The 20,440-nt window shown below is 56.0% G+C and overlaps 2 protein-coding genes across 3 annotated transcripts; one reads left to right on the top strand and one right to left on the bottom strand.

Annotated features, from left to right (window-relative positions):
• Positions 1 to 331: 331 nt before the first annotated feature.
• Positions 332 to 17,025, top strand: TMBIM1 (transmembrane BAX inhibitor motif containing 1). Of its 2 annotated transcripts, none has more exons than XM_082630018.1 (12): positions 332 to 447; positions 9,022 to 9,254; positions 10,867 to 10,967; positions 11,720 to 11,784; positions 11,999 to 12,052; positions 12,507 to 12,557; positions 13,086 to 13,125; positions 13,374 to 13,411; positions 13,590 to 13,677; positions 13,988 to 14,083; positions 15,133 to 15,186; positions 15,575 to 17,025. In XM_082630018.1, exons 2-12 carry the CDS (start codon positions 9,062 to 9,064, stop codon positions 15,719 to 15,721), a joined length of 927 nt encoding a protein of 308 aa, XP_082486144.1. In that variant the 5' UTR covers positions 332 to 447; positions 9,022 to 9,061; the 3' UTR covers positions 15,722 to 17,025. The 2 variants fall into 2 exon arrangements, with proteins under 2 accessions (XP_082486144.1, XP_082486145.1); XM_082630019.1 differs by lacking the exon at positions 332 to 447 and adding an exon at positions 3,037 to 3,385.
• A 719-nt stretch (positions 17,026 to 17,744) lies between these two features.
• LOC309809247 (putative hydrolase PNKD) lies at positions 17,745 to 20,220 on the bottom strand. Its single transcript, XM_082630221.1, has 3 exons — positions 20,117 to 20,220; positions 19,188 to 19,356; positions 17,745 to 18,119 (listed from the first exon to the last, which is right to left on the bottom strand). Exons 1-3 carry the CDS (start codon positions 20,181 to 20,183, stop codon positions 17,927 to 17,929), a joined length of 429 nt encoding a protein of 142 aa, XP_082486347.1. The 5' UTR covers positions 20,184 to 20,220; the 3' UTR covers positions 17,745 to 17,926.
• Between the last annotated feature and the right edge of the window lie 220 nt (positions 20,221 to 20,440).

Consider the following 20,440-nt stretch of genomic DNA (forward strand, 5'->3'; position numbering starts at 1 on the left):
GCTTTTGAAGAATATTTAGTGACAAGAAAAATGTTCATGCAAAACTGTGAAGTAAAAAAAAAGCGACAAGCAAAACATCGTACAAAACAAGTAAAATACGTAGATATATATAGGCAAAGAAGCATCAAAAGCAAGCACTTGCCGCTGGGAGTCGGGAGGAGTGGGAAGAGGTGATCTTTTCCTGTAGTTTTGAGTTTCCAACTATGATTACGTACTGCCTTAAAATCCGAAGATACTAGGAAGTCCTCAGGGACTTGGGAGGGGCGCGAACAGGGCGGGACGCGGGCGGGACCGGGGCGGACGCGGGCGGGACAGGGGCGGACCCCAGCGCCAGGCTGTGGCCGGCGCGACGGGGCGGGGCGTTGAACGCCAGTCCAGTCCAGGCCGGCGAGGGGCTCCCCAACTTGCGACACCGGGAGGCCGCGGACGCACCGTCGGGAGCGGCAGGCAAGCCAGGGGCCCGGGGCCGGCGGGAGTGGGGGGCCGCGGGCCGGCGGGGACCCGGCCAGGGCCGGGGCGGCGCTGGGATGTGGTCCCGAACTTTCTTGGAGGGCGCCGCGGGCCAGAATGGGGCTCTGTCTCCCTCACCTTTGGAGTTTCTCTTTCCCTGTGCGCCCCGGGCGGGCGTGTAGCGCCTGTTTAGCCTTGGGAGCCGAGCCGCGGGTTGTGGGCACGATCGGGCCCGGGTCTGAGGGTGTCCTGTCCCCCGCTGCCTGGCGCGTATCTGTCGCTGGGCGTGTCCACAGTGCCAGCCCCAGGGTGGCCAGCTGTGCGTGGGATAAAGGCTGTCACGGCCTTAAGCTGGTGGGAGGGGGAGGGGAGGCGGCCCAGGGCCTGGCCTGGCCTCGGCTTGGCTCTGCACGCCCTGGTGGCAGCTTTGGTGTAGACAGGTGACCGAGTATTTGAGTGAGTTGGGGACCGGGTGGAAGCCATGAGCAGCCCCCATTCTTGGCGTGGGGAACCTGCCACCTCTGTCAGCAGGACTTTGCCTCAGTGCACCCCCTTCTAGCCACTGCCCTCAGACTGGGTTCAGAAAGCTACCCGGAAGTACCAATACTATCCTCCTCGTGGCCTCTTTGGGCCGGAGTAAAAACCAAACAGGAAAATGGGAAAGGGGAAGACCGTGGAGACGGGACAGCGGGAGGGGCAGTAGAGGAAGGCTGCTGGGAGGCTCGGCCCTGATCTTGCGGGGTCTGCACCAGCTCTTGTCCACTGGGGGTCACCATCCCTTCTGACCCCACGGTGGCCTCTGTGTGGTATCCAGGGGTTGGGGTTCCCCCCGAGGAACCTGGACATGGGATGAGGGGGGTAGGCCTGGGAACCAGGGACAGAGGCAGATGTCATGGAAGGTCCCTCGGGTGTCCAGTTCTCTGGGGCTCTGAAATATTCATCCCCCTGGTGAGCTTTGGTTTCAAAGCTGGCGCCTTTGGCTTGGCCGGTGGTGGCAGGAGGAGCCAAGTGCTCCCTTGGGGCTGCTTTGTCAGGGGCAAGGGGGCAGCCATACTTCCACCTCACCTGCCTGCTCTTCCCACCTCTCCAGCCATGAGGACCCAGAGAGCCAGTTTAAAACTTAAAAGTAGTGGTGGGACCACACAGGGTCAAGTGCCCTGACTTCCCGTCATCTTGTGCCGTGACCTCAGGGCCTCACCTGTAAAAACAGGCACCTCAGAGAGGTAATGACAGGGTACATGTCAGGTGTGGGGAGAAGCTCACTTCATGAGCTGGGGTAATAGCCACCTCAGCTCAGCCTCCTCCCATGGGAATGGCTCAGCTGGAAGAGCACCTCCATCCCCCAAACTTGTCACCCTGGACCCTTCAGAAAGAGCAGAAGCCCCAGGCAAGGGACACACACTGGAAGGGCCAGAGTGGAAGCTCACACAGCAACTTGGGGAGAAGGTCTCTGCTAACAGTATGGTTAACCCTGATGTGGGCTTTCTGGAGTATTCTGTTGGGAATGCCGTGGAGGGGATGGCCTTGACAGAATCTTCCAACCTTGATTCTGGGGATCTAGGCCAAAACCTGGGCCTTGTTTTAAAGTAGAAATGATGCCCGGAAGTCCACAGTGCCACAGTGCCAGGTACCTAGAGGGTCAGGGAGGAGGATGAGAATGAGTCCTTATTCTCGTATGTAATGATTGGTATTTTTTCCTATTACATGAAGGCGATGTTAGGGAATCGCAGCCTCCTGGCTCTGTGCTGGTTGGAGATGTCCCCCAGCCCTTGGCAGTGAGTCCCGTTTTGGAGATTATAGCAGCTGTGGGGACAGGGCAGAGGAGGGCCCCTCGCAGAGGATCCGGCTCTGAGAGTGAGGGGGTCTGCCTGGTACTGAATGCGACTATTCTGAGGGCCTGGGGGTGAGGACAGGGGTTTCAAGGTATGAGGAGTTAGGACATGAATCATTCTGAGGTCAGTCTGTAAAACAAAGGTGGCCTGGCCAGCACACCACAGGATGGTAACTAGGTGTGCCCTGATAAAAATGTTCCAGCCTTAAGGAAGTTTGAAGGAACAAAGCCCAACACGTTTGCTCAGTGCAGAAGTTCTCAGAGGCTTCCTATGCCATTGTGCCTTGTGAGTTTCCAAAAGGGGATATGGGTTGTTTTTCAGACTTATCTGTTTCTGAGCTCATCCATTAACATCTCTTGGGGCGGTGCTCTTTAGAGCAGTCTGGGAAATGCCTGGCTGGATGAGTCTAGCTTTCCACTCTCTGGTTCGGGTAACTCATCCCTCTTCCTTTCCCCGATGTGGGCTGATTTGGAAAAGGAGGCCAAAGGAGGTCATTTGCCTGGATCCCCACAACTAGTTAGTGACAGAGTTAGAACTTGAACCCAGATCTCTTGACTTCCTGCCTCGTACTCTTTCTCTTCTGCAGCGTGTCACTGTTTCTCTGCAGGCTCTGTGGTGAGTGAGACCCAGGAGATGCTGGCCGCGGGGTCCAGAGGGCAGTCTGGGAGGAGAGGGAGTTATGGCCACCCCCGGGCCCAGGTCATGCCCTGTGCCTCTGCCTCTGTAGCCATCCTCCAGACCAGTTTCACATCCGGCGGAGATTCTTTAGGAAGCAAGTCATTCCACCCTGAAGCCTTCTGCTCTGGTCTGTTAGGCTGTTCATTCAAAAGCAGAGACTCTTAGAGTCCGAATGGACTTTGATCTTTTGGTTCACTGCACTTGCTTTATGGATGAGAAAACTTGAGTCCAGAGATGTGCGGTGGCTAGCCCTGACTCACACAGTGGAGTCAGGACCAGAGCCAGGACGAGAACTCAGCTCCCTGCCTCCTAACCCAGGGCTCTGGCAAAGATCAACTTTCCACGAGGGAAAAGGAATTGGTGTCAACGAGAAAGGTCTTCACTACCTCAACACCCCGCGTGTTGGTGTTGGCCTATTCACACAGGTGATTGGTGGGGGCTTCAGGGGCTTTTGCTCCAGGCAGGTGTAATAGCAAAGGGTGCTCTAAGTCAGACGTCAGATCTGGGTTCAGACCTATCTCTACTGTTTGACTGCTCTGGGACCTTGGATCGGGTTTTCTCCGAATTTCAGTTTTCTCATCTGTAGGGTAGGGATAAGGAGATGCCCCTCATAGGGCCCTTGTGAGGAGCAGACATCCTTGGTACCCGGTAGTAAATACACAGTACTTGCTACTCTAAGTGGTTCTCTTCCTTCCCTGCCCACCGCAGGGAGGGGTTTGTCTCCCTTCTCCACTGTGGGTTGTTAATTATCTGTCTGACTTTCCCCCTCCTCATCTTGAAGTTCAACTGAAAAAGGTAGGAGAAGATGAAACACAAAGGAGATGGATGGGGCTGTGTTTCTGAAGCTGCATCCAGCCCTGGTTATTGCTGTCTGCTTTCCTTATCTGCACTCCACAGCTGTTCTGACCACTGGCTTGGCTGGGGTCTCCGAGATCACCCGCACTGGTGACACTGCTTTGCTCCCCTGGAGAAGGGTGATGGGGGGACCCTAGTGCTTGGGTCTTCCCATGCCCTCCAGGGTGGCTTCCCCTTCCTGGGAGGCTGGAGCCGCCTTCTCAGTTTCCGATTGGAGAGAGGCTACCCTGGTTAGAGACCAGGGTGGGAGGGAGGTCATGGGTTGGCAGCCTTATCTGTTTCTGAGCAGGAGGGCATGGAGAGCGGGGGGATGGGGACTTGTTCTGGCTCTGACTCAGCAATGCGTGTGCTGGCGTCTGTCACTCTGAGTTCTCAGACAGCGGGCAGGGCTGGGAATGAAAGTTCCAAACCCATGACCAAGAGGCCTGTCACGGGCTGGGCAGGAACTTTCTTGGCTCTGGGGTTTCCTGGACTGTCAAATGACCAGATGATTTCTAAAGTTCATTCCAGCTGTGACGTTTCAGTTTTTAGATCCTCTCGGCATCACCCTGTTGACCACAGAGGCCAGGCGGACAGAAGGATACGTTGATTCTGGGCCCCTTGGTCTGTGTGCGTCAGGCCTGGTGGCGTGCCCAGCCACTCCTGGGTGGATCTTTTTACTCCTCTGCCCTCCTGGCTACGTGCTGGGTTAGGAGGGTGAAGTGTTTTCTTGGAGGGGAGTGAAGAGCTGGGGGAGTTGGGGTAGGTAAAGGAAAAGGGAGGGAAGGAGGCTGTCACAAGAGGCCTGGTCACAGCAGGCCAGGGGCTGCGCTGCTGTGCCGGCTGGGTGGGGTCTCCTGAGATGCGCACTCTGAGCTATTCTTTCCATTCTGGCTCGGGCACCCGTTCCTGGCAGGGAGGAGGGCAGGCTGCCTGGACCAGTCAGCTGCTCCTTTCCGCTCCTCCCTCTGACACACACACATACACATGCACCCTCTTGCTGTAACCCCAGTAGCTTCAGCTTCCTCTCAGCAGATTCCAGAGCCTTAACCCTTCAGATGCCCCCCAGGGAGCCTGAACCTGGGCCCCAGCTGGCTGGGAGCATGCTGGCCACACTGAGATGGCGCCAGGGGAAGGAGATGGCTTCCCCGCGGTTGCCTCTGATAACCCTGACAGCCAACATCCTGTGTTTGAGCCCACCCACTTCCGATGGCTGGGCCTGCGGGTCATGTAGGAGAAAGGAGAGGTTCTGGCTCCTTCCTGATGGGACATGAGAATGGGGTCATGAGGATGGGGAGCAAGCTTAGATCTAACTTGGCAAGGATGGGGTGGAGTCTGAATGTCTTGATAAACTGCATTGTGAGGAAGAATGCTGTAATGATTCAAGCTGCCAGCAGTGGAACAGCCTTGCTTCCTGTTGTTGGAGTGTGTATGCCAACAACAAGCCGAATGCCTACTGTATTTTAGGAAAATTCAGGCTTCCGATGGGGAAACTTAAAGGTCCTTTATGGCCCCTGGAGTAGCTACCAGCGGAACTCAGATGACCAGATTCCTGGTTTCTAGTCTCTGCGTATCAATCATACTCACTTTGTATCTTCTCCCGCCTCTTTCCCCTCCTTCCCTTTGGATTCCACGTTCTCCTGCGGTTCCCAACTTTAGTCATAGTCATGAAAGTAAATACCGACCACTTCCTCCTTTCCCTACTACCTAGTCACATGCCAGGCCCAAACCTCATCCCTAGCTGAGGCCTTAATGACGTGGAAGTGGCCAGTGCTCCACGTAGGTCGGGCCGTGGCCAGGGAGAAGGCTCAGAAGCTGCCCATGCTGGCAGCCCTGGGCCTTAGGTTCCTGCCCCTCTGCTCGGAGGGGAGCTTAGTTACTCCCCTGACTGGCCTGAACACTCTCTCCATCTCCGGCGCACAGGTCTCTACACCAGAGAGCTGGGATGTGGTCCTGGCCCCGGGCCCCACCTTGTGGCCAGGGACAGGTCACTCTACCTCCTGCACTGTCGCTGGCTGGCTGGTAAAGGGAGGGGTCAGCTTGCCTTAGATGAGTGAGTTTCCTTTCAGTGCTGACCTTTAAGAATCTCCATCTCTGACCACTCTCTCTCCTCCTGGTGGTTGCACAGGGTTTGGGGACCATGGGGATGATGGAAGGGGCTGAATGGTTCAGTGTCCACTTGGTGTGTGAGCGTTCTTTTGTCAGTAGAGGGTCTGAGATGGGAAGCTTTGAGAAGTGATGTGAAGTTCGGATAGGCAGGGTGTCCAAATGAGGATGAGAGCAGAGACATTAAGAGCCCTGGAGTCGGTCTGGAGCTGACCGACTTCATCACACCCTAGCTAAGTAACCTTGGGCAAGTGACTTAATTCCTCCAAGCCTCTATTTCTTTATTGTAAAAAGGGATAACAACATATCCACCCTGTTGGGCTATCATAAGGATTTAATGAAATAACAACTAAAGATAGGCACTATTTTAAGTACTCTACATGTATTTTCTCATTTAATTTTTATAACAACTCTGGTAGAGTGTTAAACCCACTTTCCAGATGGAGAAACTGACACATAGTGAGGTAAAGTGGTCAGTGCCGGTCTCTGGTGAGCATGGGCTGGTGGCTAAGCCCTCAGAGAACTGGACTGTGAGCTTCTGTGTTCCCTGCGGAGAGGTCTACCGGTGAGTTCCTCTGAAACGAGAAGCGTCACGGGGAGGGGCGAGGGAGGGCAGAGGGCAACTTCATGAGTCAGAGGCCCACTGTGCTGGACCGGAACCCCAGAGTCCTGGTGGCCTACCCAAGGCCGGCCTCAAGCTTCCTGATTCACCCTCTGGTTTGGGGAGGGACCTGTTTGCCCAGCTTGGCTTGGCGGGTGGTGCATCTGGCTGGCCGGGCAAAGGGCAGGCCCCGCGCGCGTAACTGGGTTTGTCAGATAAGTCCCAGTCCGTTAGAGCTGGAAATGAGCTCAGAGATCATCTGGGTCACTCACGTCATTTCACAGAGGTGCACCCTGAGGAGCCCACAGGACCAGGTCATGGTGACATCACTGTCAAGTGGCCCGGCTGGGGCCTCCGACCACAGGGTCTTTCCTGCCAGTGTCTCGCGGGCCGTGTTTAGCCTGTTGTCAGCTGGGCCCACCGCAGTAACGACAGATAACCCTACTCCACAGGTGGCACCCCCCCCACCGGGCTGCTTCCCGAAGACAGGATGCTGTCCTCTGGGTGGAGTTAAGGGGGGTGTTTGGAGGGGGAGGGGGGGAGGGCGCTGTCAGAAGAAGGAGCCTCTTGCCCTGGGGCAGGAGAGCCCAGTTTCTCTCCCTTCCTTTTTTAAAAAAGTCTATTAAGGGGATGCAGGTATTATAACTGCTTATGAATGTTGCCCTACCCTGACAAACCCAAAATATTTTCAAAAACACTACCCCTGTTTCTTAAACTCACACCACTCAGTGTTGGGTCTCCCCGTTCTCCGCTCCCTGTTTCCTCAGGGTGCTGTACCCCACCATGCGGGGCCTTCCGCCATGGCCTGCTTTCGAAGGTTTGCTGTGTCACACCCTCACTGTCAGGAAGGTTTTCTCATTTCTGACCTGACACATTCTTGCTGTTCTGGTCCATTCACTCTGGGAAGATGGAGAACAGCTTTCCTCAGAATAACTCATTGACTTGGCCTGTTATTCGAGCCCTCCTCCCCGCCCCTCCCTGCTACCTTCCCCTCTCTGTGTTATCCCAGTCGAGAGAGAAGAGTTCAGACAATCCTTTATCTGCTCCCTGCACTCTGCAGCGTGCCCTCAAAAGAGGAGCCAGTTCTCCCGCCCTTCTGGCAGAGCCTCTGCGATGTCTGCTGACCTCGATCTGGGTGTGCTTCCTCCCTGTGGGGTCCTGAAGTTCTTCCCTTGGGAGATGCGCTAGGGGCCGGTGGTGGCCCTGTGAAGGGGCCCAGATTCTGTCAGGGCTTAGGGCCCTTCCAGGAACCTCCTCCTTAGCTTTTCCCAAGTCTTCATCTCTGCCACCTCAGAGGGGAACACCAGGCCCCAGGGCCATTTATTTGGCATAAGAGGGCCTAAAGAACACAGCATAATATAGAGGACACCTACCTACCCAGGACCTTCAGCCTGCCTCGGTTCTGGTTGTGCCATTCACTTGCTAGTTCTGTGATCTTGGGAGTCACTTCACTGTTCTGGGCCTGGATTCCCTTAGTGGAGCTGAGCATCTGGGGCTGTACAACTTTGGGGTCCCTTTGGGCTCTGTTTCTGGGGTTCCCTTCTCCTCATTCCTCAGCCCTCCCCTGGCTGTGGGGCTCTCCTGCCTCAGAGAAGGCACTGGCTGGATGTGGCGTGACTCCTCAGCGCTCTCTCCTATCCTGGCCGCCAACCCGGGGGGCAAACAGGAATCACAGGAACACCAGGGACTTGACTTTCGAAACGTGCGTCTCCCCCTCCCAGGGGGCTTCGGGGCCCTGCACTCCCTGGCACTCCACTCCCTGGCAAGGCCACGAAGAGAGTGGTGGCAGCCACAGGCTGTCGCATGCCTGACGCTCCTTGGCTGTTATTTGAAGCAACAAGAAAGTCCTGTCTCTGGCCTGCTCTTCTGTGCAGCCTGCCAACCCCCAGGGGCCATCCCCGTGCACCCACTTGCTCAGGCCTCTCGGGTGGCCCCTGACTCAGCCTGCCACCGTTGGCCCTCCTCCTCCAGGCCTGGCAGCTCCAGCCCTGGGGCTAGCTTGTTGTCTTCCACTTCGGGCCTTGGCTCTTCCCCAGCGCTGCCTTTCAGGCCGGGAGCTCCTGCCAGCTGCTGTGGGTGCTGGGCTGACCCCTTCAGTGGGTCCCAGCTGGCCCTGTGACTCACCCGTGGCTTTGCTGGGGCCATCGGGCTTCTTCCCCGGTCACTGGAAGGCCTTCTTAAGTGAGCATAGGGGTTGGGGCGGCGTGGTTCCCAGGCCCGCTGCTCTCATACCACTGATGCCCAGTGACTGCTTCGGGCTCCCGCACTAAATCCCCGTCTCCTGCTTTCCTATGGCAGGAGGCTACACAGAAAGGGCTGGCGTGAAGGCAGAGGGGCAGGGGCTGAGCTGGTGGGGTGGGTGGTACTGGGGGGATGGGGACGGTGGCCTGTGGGCAGGGAATGACGCGCCGTGGTGGGGAGAGAAAGTCTGAGGCTTTCCTCTCCACAGAGGCAGGCTGGGTTGGGGCTGAGTGAGCGGGGCCTGGGCACTCATGACTGCTTCTCTCGTCTTTCTTTCAGGTCCCAGCAGCTGGGGTCTCCCCTCAGCCCGTGAGCCACCATGTCCCACCCCAGTGCCCCCCCTCCGTATGAGGACCGCAACCCCCTGTACCATGACCCTCCGCCCCCGGGGGCCTACGGGCAGCCATCTGTCCTGCCTGGCGGGTACCCTCCCTACCCACAGCCTGGCTACGGTCACCCTGCTGGCTACCCACAGCCTATGCCCCCCATCCACCCGACACCCATGAACTATGGTGAGTCCCTGAAGGGCAGTGGGGGTGGGTGGGAGGAGGCAATACTCATAGCATGTGAGGCTACTTCCTTTCCTTCCTTCTCAACTTCCTTTATCCCTTTTTTCATCTTCTCTTTAGCTCTCTCCTTCTGTTTCCCCATCTTTGTTACCTCCCTGCTGTTTCCTTCAGCTCCTAGCCCCCTGGACCACCTACCAGCCCCTTTATTCAGAAAGGAGACTGGGTCCATAAGACACACACCAGAACTTACACATCAGATGAGAAAGTGGCTGGTGGAGTAATGAATTCCTTCAGAGCCGTGACCCGAGGAGGCCGTTTCCGTTGCCCAGCGTGGCAGCTGCCACCCCACCTACACTCCCCACTTCCTTAGGAACCGCCTTTGGAACCCGAAGGACTTTTTTTGTTTTTTTTTTTTAATATTCTCGGTGCTGACAAATCCTCATCTCTTAAGGTAACATCTGATTTTCGCAAACATCCAGAAGTCGTTTGGATGTTTGATAAGCATCATGGCTGGTAAATTTGGTCAGAAATGAGATGAGATTAAAATGTGGTGAGATTTTCCTGTGTGGCTCACATGCGGATTTTGAAAGCAGCTCCCAAGGAGGCATTCAAAGAATGTGTTGAGGGCTTCCCTGGTGGCGCAGTGGTTGAGAATCTGCCTGCCAATGCAGGGGACACGGGTTCGAGCCCTGGTCTGGGAAGATCCCACCTGCCGCGGAGCAGCTAGCCCCGTGAGCCACAATTACTGAGCCTGCGCGTCTGGAGCCTGTGCTCCGCAACAAGAGAGGCCGCGATAATGAGAGGCCCGCGCACCGCGATGAAGAGTGGCCCCCACTTGCCGCAACTAGAGAAAGCCCTCGCACAGAAACGAAGACCCAACACAGCCATAAATAAATAAAAATAAATAAATAAATAAATAAATAAAAGCAAAAGAAATCTGAATGAAGTATGGTCTAAAAAAAAAAAAAGAAAAAAAAAGAAATAGACGCAAAGAATCTTTAAAAAAAAAAAAAAAGAACGTGTTGAGCCCCTGCAGCATCTCTGGAATCCTGGAGCGCAGCCAACTGTCATCTGGCCGTACGTGTTCTGGTGTGAATATTGGTACATCAGTCACGTTTGTGGTCATGCCTCATCCTGTGCATGCATACCCGAGATCTCTGTTTTCCCCGAGTCCTAATGTTTGCCTGATGTAGATCAGTCTGCACACTCGGTTCTCCATCCTCCACACACGTGCGCTGTTTCTATCTTCCTTTTCCTCCTTCCACCTGAGTCCCTGCTCTGACTCCGCCAGCCCCTCTGCCCCGCGCTTGCCTGGATTCCTCACGAGATCGTGTCCCCTTGATGGCCGTGACCACAGGTGTTCACATCCCTCAGTAAATGCATGCTGACGGAGTGGTCACACCTAAGCCCCCTTTGGCCAGGGGTACGCTGCTCCCTGTGGTACCAGCTCTGGTCATGTGGAAGGTATCTAGAGGACCTGGCTGAGGAGTTCCTGAGTTGTAACACATGTCTCTTGGCTGGAGATACGTGAGACTGTGAGATAGTGCCGTGGAGGCTTGGGGACTGAGGCCACACGTCCCAGGTCCCCAGTTGGTCATATGTGATCTGTCCCCAGGCCCAGGCCAGGGCTATGATGGGGAGGAGAGAGCTGTGAGTGACAACTTCGGATCTGGAGAGTGGGGTGACAGGAAAGTCCGACATGCCTTCATCCGAAAGGTGAGATACGGGTTGGGAGGCCCCCGGGGCTGGGGGAACGGAGCCGGGGGACACTCGTTTCCACGCACATGCGCTGCTGCCTTCTGGGTCCTCTCTAGCCCTGCACTGTCCTCACAGGGGACCCCAGTTCCTCTAACCTGTGTTCGCCCACCTTTTGTTCCTCTGTTCCTTGACCTTGTTTTGGGGGCAGATTCAATCTGGGAAAATCTGGGCAGCCTCTGCTGAAGCGTTCTGCCCCCTGCAAGCTTCCTTCTCCTGTTAGACGGGAGCAACTTGAAGCCAGAACTGACTGCACTCGCTCACAGCCCCTGCCCCCCATCTCACGTCTGCCCGGCACCTGCTCAGGGTGGACAGATACCTGACCAATGTCAGGCTGAACCGCCGCAGGCGCGGATGCTGTACCTGGGAGTGCGGTGAGGCAGGGGGCAGAGGCAGGGCGGTGAGTGCCAGTGGAGGCCAGGTGCTGGGCAGGGAGGGGGTCAGCCCCGGGGGGGGGCGTGTACAGTATCTGAGCCCTTACTGGGGGCGGGCTCTCTGCCAAGCTGCAGCTGGGGCAGGCTCCCAAGTGGAAGGGGAGTAAGAGTAGGTCCTTTAGAATGAGGCAGGAGCCTCCTCCCTAGCTCTGAAAGAGGGGCCAGGGCTAGGGTGGTAAGGTCTTTTGGGCTCCTTGGTCTCAGGGGCCGGCTGCTTGCTGGGGAGAGGCCGGGAGTGCAGGGTGGTGACCGTGCTCCCCACCACTGCCTGTGTTCCAGGTTTACACCATCATCTCCATCCAGCTGCTCATCACGGTGGCCATCATCGCTATCTTCACCTTTGTGTGAGTCTCTAGGCCTCTCGGCACCGTTGGGAAGTAGCTCTGGGGTCCTGGGCTCTGGGTCACCTGCTGGGAGCGTGGCTTGGGGTGGGCCCTCAACTCAGAGGGACTGGAAGAGGAGCTGGGCTGTGGGCGATCAGAGAAGAGGGGGCAGGGCCTCGGCAGGGAGGCAGACAAGCCGTGGTGTGACTCCTCTCTTGTCCCCCCTGCTCCACAGGAAGCCAGTCAGCGAGTTCGTGAGGGCAAACCTGGCCGTCTACTACGCATCCTAGTGAGTCTATGCTCCTTTCTGCATGGGGGCAAGGAGAGGAGGGGTGACAGCTGACCAGCTTTTCGGGGCAGGGATCAGATCCTTTGGGAGAGGGGCCCTCGCAGCTGTGCTGGGAAGTGTGGGTGTGTGCCACCGAGTGTAAGTGTCACGGAAGTCCTGAGAGCCAGGGGTGGGGGACTGGTGGCAGCGTGCATCCTGCAGAACAGTCCCCGTGTTCTGGCAGCCTCTCTGCGGTGGCTCCTGCAGCCTCCTCCCTGGCCACACCCCCTGTTACAGATGTGCTCAGTGCCCCTGGCTGGGGTGATCTTGTCCTGCTGGGTAGCTTCCCCTCACACTTCTAGATAGCTCTCTGGACCTCCAGCCTGCTGGTGTGGTGAGTGCCGCCAGGCTGGGCCGGGAGGGGGCCAAGGGGCAGAGTGGGTCTGGAGACGACTTCCCTGTCTCTTCTCCCCAGTGCTGTGTTCCTGGTCACGTACCTGATCCTTGCCTGCTGCCAGGGACCCAGGTGAGTCCCAGAGACTTAGACAGTGGGAAGGGGTGGGGGTGTGGGGCTGTTTTGCACAGAAAGGGGATTTCTCAGAGCAGCTAAGTGGAGACGCACCGGCAGTGATGATGATGGTGATGGTGGCTGTCGTTCGGCTGTGTGCAGAGTGCCTGGCGTGTGCGGGATCTATTTAGCTATCTAGCTGTTATTCTTACAGCTACCCTGCAAGATGTGTAGCACTTAAACTATTTAACAAATAGGAAGAACCCAAGGCTCAGAGAGGCCGAGGAGCTTTCTCACAGTCACACAGGTAGTCAGAGAGCTGCAAACGAATCCAGGTCTTTGTGGCTCCACAGCCCAGGTCTGTCCTATTGTCCCTCTTGTCCCTGCATAGACACCTGAGCAGGTATCAAGGGCCATGCCAGCCTCGCCTCCCCCAAGTCCAGGCCTAATTCTCCAGGCACATAAGCCAAGAGTTTCCTTCTGCTAACGGAGCCTCTGAGACCTGGCCGGCCCCACACCACTTAACTATGGTTTCTTTCCCTTCAGACGCCGTTTCCCATGGAACATTATCCTGCTGACCCTCTTTGTGAGTCTAGAAAGGTCCAGGGTGTGGAGATGGTGAGGGAGGGCTGGTCCCAGGGAAGGGATGGCACACCGTGGTGGAAGATGTCCCTAGCTCTCTCCCTGACCTTACCCTGACCCCTGCCCTTGGTCTCCCCGGGCTTTCCTGCTCAGTCACACGTATCGCCAGCTCTGGCAAGCCCTCCTGGCCGTGCCTCCAGGGCTCCGGCTCTCTTCTTAAGTGTCTCACTCTGGTCTCTGTCCTTCCCTCAGACTCTTGCCATGGGCTACATGACCGGCACCATTTCCAGGTATGTTCAAGGACAGTTACTACACGGTGGTGTGTTTTATTAGGGGAGCGTGGGGCATCTCTGGGCTGGCAGCCACCTGTATGGGTGGATTCTGGGCACGATGCTTCCAGCAGTAGTAGTTCTGGAGTCATTCGTGTGTGGCATGTGCCTCTGGCCTCTCTCAACTCCTTCCCTGCAGCGTGTATGAAACCAAAGCCGTCATCATTGCAATGATCATCACTGCTGTGGTGTCCATTTCAGTCACCATCTTCTGCTTCCAGACCAAGGTGAGGGCACCGGAGGGCCCTTCCCTGGCCACCCCATCCCCCTGTTTTATACAGACCTGGCCTTCCGGGCTTGGCATGTGAGCAGGCTTGGAAGGGCCCACACCCCTATGCCAGGCATTTCCCTTAGAGATCTTAACCCCCTTCACAACTACATCCACAAAACTGCTTCCTACATCTGTCCTTAGAATGTCACGGTCACTCCCATGGCCCCCAGGAGGCAGCACTGGGACTCCCTGGAGGAAGAGGGAGGGCCCGGCAGGCTGGGCCAGGTGGCCTGTCTGACACGGGCCTCCCCCTCTCTTCCTGGCAGGTGGACTTCACCTCGTGCACAGGCCTCTTCTGTGTCCTGGGGATTGTGATGATGGTGACTGGCATTGTCACTGCCATCGTGCTGTCCTTCAAATATGTGAGTGTCCCAGGAGAGCCGAAGTCACTGAACCCAGTGCCCAGGGCAGACTTTCTGTATATCGTGGTGTAGCAGGCCCCACAGGCCTCTGGCTTCTAGAACCTCTCGACTGGCAGCAAAGGCACTCACGCTGAAGCGCCATCCTCTGGATTGGGGTATCTTTGGAAATGGCAGGTCCTGGGAGCCATAGCACCTGAGGCCCTGGATAGCATCATGGGATTCCTATGGGAAGCAGTGGTTAGATCTGTCTGACAGCTGAGACCAGGTTCTCGGAGGCAGGTTGCCAGAGGAACCCAGAGGACCGAGAAGATGGGCTTGGGTGGAAGGGACCTTAGGGGTCACTGTACCTAACGCTTCTTTTATTCCAGTCAGCGGGAGGGGCAGCGTGTGAGACCCCTAGGCTGAGGGGAGCCTCATTGGCGGGGAGGGGAGAACAGTGCTGGAAGGGGAAGCACGTGAATGGGAGGGCCGCCTGCCCACTTGACCATGGCTGGCCCTGCCCTTCTGTGGACAGGCCCCTGGAGGGCTGTTGAGCAGGGCTGCCCTGGGGGTGCTCCCTGACTCTGCTGTTTATCAGGGTGGCTGGAGGGCTTCCCTCCCAGCCCTCTCCTTTAGTCTGTCCCTCCCAGGCTGGGCTGCAGGAACACGGTCTATTGAAGGCTGACCATGACTAGGGTAAAGGCGATGGGGCTCTTCAAGCAGTGCCTGCCTGGGTCTGCCCCTCCCAGAGCTAGAACTCAACCACTTTCTTTCTTCCAGAAGCGTAGTGGACACCTCTGTACCTTGACTAACTTCGGAGACTGGTTAGGCTAAAGGATGCTGTGATTGGTTTTATATGGCCATTGGACGATGGCCTCTGTTTTCTCTACCATATACGTTACTATTCTTAATTTCTCCCAGGATCTGGAAGGTAGAAGTAGTCCTTTCACGTAGCTAGCTTCCTGGATCTTCGCACTTGGCCAGACGTCCGGGGGAAAGATGGTCCTGAGGGCTGCCTCGGTCCAAGCTATGCTAAGATTTCTAATGCCATTCCTGTCCCTTCTCCCCAGGTTTACTGGCTGCACATGGTCTATGCTGCTTTGGGGGCCATTTGCTTCACTTTGGTGAGTGAGGCCCCGCCCCCTCTAGGAAGGGGAGCTGGGGGGACAGAGGGGAGGAACTGGGAGGATGGTGGATGTAGGCTGCTTGGGAGGCAGGGAGGGGGGCCTACTTCCTTCCCTTTCCCTACTGTCCAGAGGTTCCACTGATTTTCTGCGCATTCCCGTCATCTCTTGTTCACACCGCCTGCTATGAGAACAGTCAGTGGGCCGTATTATGGAGATGGTGTGTCTGTCTCCCTTTCTGGACTGTGAACTGCTTAACGGCAGAGACCACGTGTTCTGCTGTTCATTAATGTGTTCCCTAAGCACATCTAATGGCCCAGAGGCTCCCAGGACACATCTGCTGACCACTGAGCCCCTGGGTCCTCATGTGTGGCTTCCTGTCCTGCAGTTCCTGGCCTACGACACACAGCTGGTCCTGGGGAACCGGAGGTACACCATCAGCCCGGAGGACTACATTACCGGTGCCCTGCAGATCTACACAGACATTGTCTACATCTTCACCTTTGTGCTGCAGCTCCTGGGGAATCGCGATTAAGGAGCACCTCCCGTTCCGCCCTACCTTGGACTTTCCTTTCCCTAGAGGGCTGGGCCCTGTGACCTGGGTCTGCGCCTAGACCGCTTTCCTTCCCCTCAAGTAATATGCCCATTTTCCTTTCTGTCCGGGGATGGGTAGCCTCTCTGGCTGTGGATGTGTAGGTACTTGGTGGGGTTGGAGGAACTAGGGACTCACTCACTCTTGCCCTTAGTGGACTTGGCAGGAACTGGGCCAAAGATGTGCATTCTCCCTCCGCCCACTATGGGGCACCAAATCCTTAACAGTTGGGGTTGCAGCGGGGAGGGATGAAAAGAGCCTATCTGATAGCTAAAATGGAATAAGAGAGGTACGAGGGACTTTCTGGTGATGGGGTTTCCTCTCCCACTTCTGCCACGGGCTTCTGGACTTGATAGCTGGAGCTGTTTCCTCTCTCAGCCCCCAACAAAGCCAGAGAGCTTTGCCCCCCGCCTCCTGGACTCATAGGCATTATCCTGTACTTCTTCGGCAACCCTTGGCGCCTTCCGACTCAGGAAGATAGAGGGGGCTTGTGCCCGTGGGTCTCCCCTGCTTCAGCCTCTTCTTTCGACAGCACATATATACTGATCTTCTGGGTTTCGGGTGGGGAGGGAGAGGAGAGCGAGCAAAGCCAAGCGCAGAGGCCAATACAGAGCAGCATGTATCCGGGGCTTCCTCATGGCTTGTGGTGGTAGTGCAGGCCCCTCTGCGGCCACCTGGTCCCCATTCTCCAAAGCTGCCTGGGGCCTCCCTGGTGCTTCTGAGATCTCTAGTCAGAGGGACCTCTTGCTTCCTGTGCTCAGGCTGCTCAGAGCAGAATGTGAGGGACAAAGGTCAGGAGATGGGGTGGTGTGTAGGATCACCACTTCCTGGCTGTGTGGCCAGGAAGTAACCAGGGTGAAGAGAGACTGGGGTGTGGGCGGGGGAAGTGCCTTGGCGTCCCCCACCCTGAGAGATACGGAAGCTTATTGTACCCATGGCTCTTCCCTTCTGCTAACTCGGCGAGGGCCCCAAGAGGGAGGAGACACCCTTCTTAGTTTGTTAACTCATGCTTGGGGGATTTAAGACTTGGGCCCTGTCTCTCCAGCCAACTACTGCTTTCTTCATGACACCAAGTGCCTCAAGCTGGAATGGGGAAGGAGGACAAGGGTCACTCTATGGGCTGGGGTGGAGACCCAATCAGCCCAAGGGTATAATTAGGGCTTCTCTATTAAGTATTTGGTCCTAAATATATCCCACAAAAGGACATAACCAGAAATGTAATAAAGTTTAATGTTTAGAAGGTAAAACCCTGTTTGGCTCTGGTTTTCTTCACTTTAAGGTGTCGTCAGCTCTGGGAGAATTTGTCTGGCTCTGCCCAATGCATCCACATCCTAGCTTTGCATTCTGGCTTGGTATCGTCTACCCTTTCTACGATAACCAAGTATACTTTGTCCCAGCGCTTCCTGGTGATGGATGGCTCAACCCTCAACCCCAGGTCTGGCAGGGGCCGCTCAGAGCCATTGCACATGACCTTTTCTGCATCACGGACCCTTTACAAAAGTGCATGAGAGCTATGAATTCTCTTCCCCTCAAAACTGGATGTGTACACACGATTTCACATATGGGGCGTGGGGGTGGGGATGGACCACAATGTTCAGGTTTAGAACTCCTGCCTTAGAAATCACTAGTTCGATCCCTCTTAAGGAACAAGGAAACTGAGGCCCAGAGAGGCTGAGTCATTTGGACTCAGCCAAGAGGATTAAGTGCTTTTTTAAACTCCACACCCTGAACGCCTTCTTTGATTCTCTTTATTATTTGTTTAGGCTGAGTGGAACCCCACCCTCCTGGCCAGCAGCTCTGAGGGCTTGGTCCCCAGGGCCTGAGCCTAGGCTTGTACTTAAGTCTCTGTGGTTTCCCCAACCATTCAGCCTGGAACACTGAGGCTTCTGTGAGAGGGAGCACACATGAGTAACCAACCCCACACTCTGCCCCTCCCATCCCAAGGGACTCACAAACCCAGTCCTGGTTCCTTTCCACTCAAACACTCAGTAACTTTATTTGCCTTTGGCTCGTTTCTCGGGAGGGATGGGGCTGGCAGCAGCCTGGGCTTCATGCGCCCTCTGGTGGGCCTCAGAGGCAAAGACCAGAAAGGACTTGACAGTCTGGAGGCCACAATCAATACAGTCTAGGGGAGGGTTGCAGTGTTCCTCACCACTGCACCCCGGACCCAGCTTCAGGAGTCGGGGCATGATGGGAGGAGGCCCTGAACCTCTGGCTCTCATACTCGCCCGTGTTGGATGCCCGCATGTTCTGCCGAGCCTTCATCTGCTTCAAACGGTCCTTGTCCACTTCCCGCTTGGTGAGGATGAAGAGGAGGATACCACAGGGGAAGCCGATGGCCCTAGGGGTGGGGAGATGTGCACGGGGTTTGGGGAGGGGCCAAGCCTGAGCCAGAGGAGCTGGGGAGAATCTCATTCCAGCCTCACCAGTTGCACGAAGACTGCAATACCGCTCGCATCTATTCAGCCTCTGTGCTGGCTGCTGGAGGGTCCCACTCAAATCAGATCCTGTCGCTGCCCTGCTCAAAACCCCGTACTAGCTCTCTATCACTTCCTGGCCAAGTTCAAACTCCTAGGCACGGCACAAAAGGGCCAGTGTGGTTGGGTCTCTGCCCGCCTTGTCATTCCTTTCCCCTTTAGCCTGACACTCCTCAGCATGAGCCCTGCCATCTCCTGCTGTAGCAACTGTGCAAGATTTTCCAGACAGCCCATCCTCTTTCCCTCTCCAAGTCTTGGCAAAGATTCCCTCTGCCTAAACCACCCCATACCCCCTCCCAGACTCCCCTTCTTAATCTGAGTCACTGCTACGTGGGAGGCACTTCAGTGTGGGGAAAGGTCATGGAATCACAAGACCTGGTGAGAATCCAGCTCTGAGCCTCAGTTCCCTCCTCTGTAAAATGGGGATGTCCTATTTATCTCAGAAAGACTAAAACATCACACGGTAAAGTACTGGCACACCTTAGGTGCTGGAAAAAATGTTAATTTTTCCCCTCTTTTTCTTTTAATATTGATCAATAATGCGTATTAAGACCAGAGTTAGATTCAAATAATGCACTGAACACCTTGTAGGTGCTACTACTATACAACTAATATAATCTCGCGTGATCTCAATTAAAATCTCAATTGGGTCTTGCCCCAAGCTCCCAAAAGAGAGGATGAGGCCAGGGACCCAAATATGAATCAGATTAGCTCAGCTCACTCCACAGAAAATCCACTCTCTCTCCAATTTCACATACTTTCCCAACTCCCTCCCCTGCCCCAGTCCTCTGAGATTCCAGTCCTCACACCCAGCAATCCGGTCTCCGCAACCTTGGATTCAGCTCACCACCTGAAACTTGGAGAAGTTTCTGGGTCCCACCCTCCCCTGGTGCCACTCCCCACTGGTGGGCAAAGGGTTAGTTAAAACTCACCAGGCTAGTCCCACAGCTTTCATTGGGTTCTTGCCCCTCTTTCTGGGAATGTATTCCAGTTCAGGGGATAGGGGCTCAGGCTCCTCCTTGCACTCTGGGGAGCTGTGGCTTTGCAGTGCCCGGGTCCTGTTCTGGGAAGCCTTGTTAGCTGTGGCTCCTGAGAGAATCCCTGTGGATGGAGGCAAGGAAGGTAGGTAAGAGAAGGTGAGAAGAAAGCCCGGGGAAGGAATGGCTGAGATCTGAGGAAGCGGAGTGACTGCAGTTTGGAGTAACAAGTATCAGGGAAAGTCCAGAGGGAAATGGGAAAGTCGCCATCGAGGTGGCACCTTTGAAAGCCACTTCCACGTCACTGCGGGCTCATCACCCTGGTGCGAGGAGAGCGAGCTTCGCTGTTCTTCATCTCATCAGACGACAGGATGTGAAGGACTGCAGTGGGGCTCACATTGAGACGTATGAAGGAAATCCGAGAAATGGTTTTCAAACTGCAGAATGTTAGCACTGGAAGGGAGCTTAAAGGTAGTCTACTCCATCCCCTCATTTTATAGAAGAGGAAACTGAAGCCCCAAGAGACGAACTGCTTCGCCCAAGGTCAAACTGCTAATTATCCGGGGCTAGAACCCAAGCCTCCAGAAGCCCAGGGCTCTTTCCTCTGCACTGCGGTGAGTGTGAAACACCTGGAGCACGGGAGTCTAAAAGGCTTCCTTGGGGCTCCATTTCGCTGCAAGACCCCAGAGGTGTCGTGTAACGGGAAGGCTGAGGGATGGACTGGGTGACCTCTAGAGAGCATCTTTTAGCTCCCAGACTCTTTAAGATCCTGCAGAGGAGTGTGGGCAGCAATCGACAGCCCTGACCTCCTGCCATCGCCGAGCGGGATGTGAGTAAAAGGGTGCCCCCTGCAGTCCGGCCCTCCCCGGGGTCCCTCTCCTTACCCCGGAGGACGCGGGCATTTCTCGCCCCCCGGCCCTTCAGCGCCGTAGCAGCTACCACCGCCGCCATGTTCAGGTCCCACCCCCCTTCACCGCGCTCCCCGCCGGGAATTGTAGTTTGCGTAAGGGGCCTCCCCCGCTCTTCCCGTCCAGCCTACAGAACAGAAACTACATCTCCCAGAAGCCCGCGGAACAGACGCGGGAGAACTACTATTCCCAGGAGATACCCCGGAGGCGCGCACGCTCGCTTGTTGCCCTCCTGTTGGGGGCGGAGTCAGGTCGGGCGGAGTTGGGTTCTCCTCTCCACGCCCCGGCCCCGTCTCCCAA

This window comes from Mesoplodon mirus (genome assembly GCF_964341445.2).
Source record: "Mesoplodon mirus genome assembly, chromosome: 8".
Lineage (NCBI taxonomy): Eukaryota > Metazoa > Chordata > Mammalia > Artiodactyla > Ziphiidae > Mesoplodon > Mesoplodon mirus.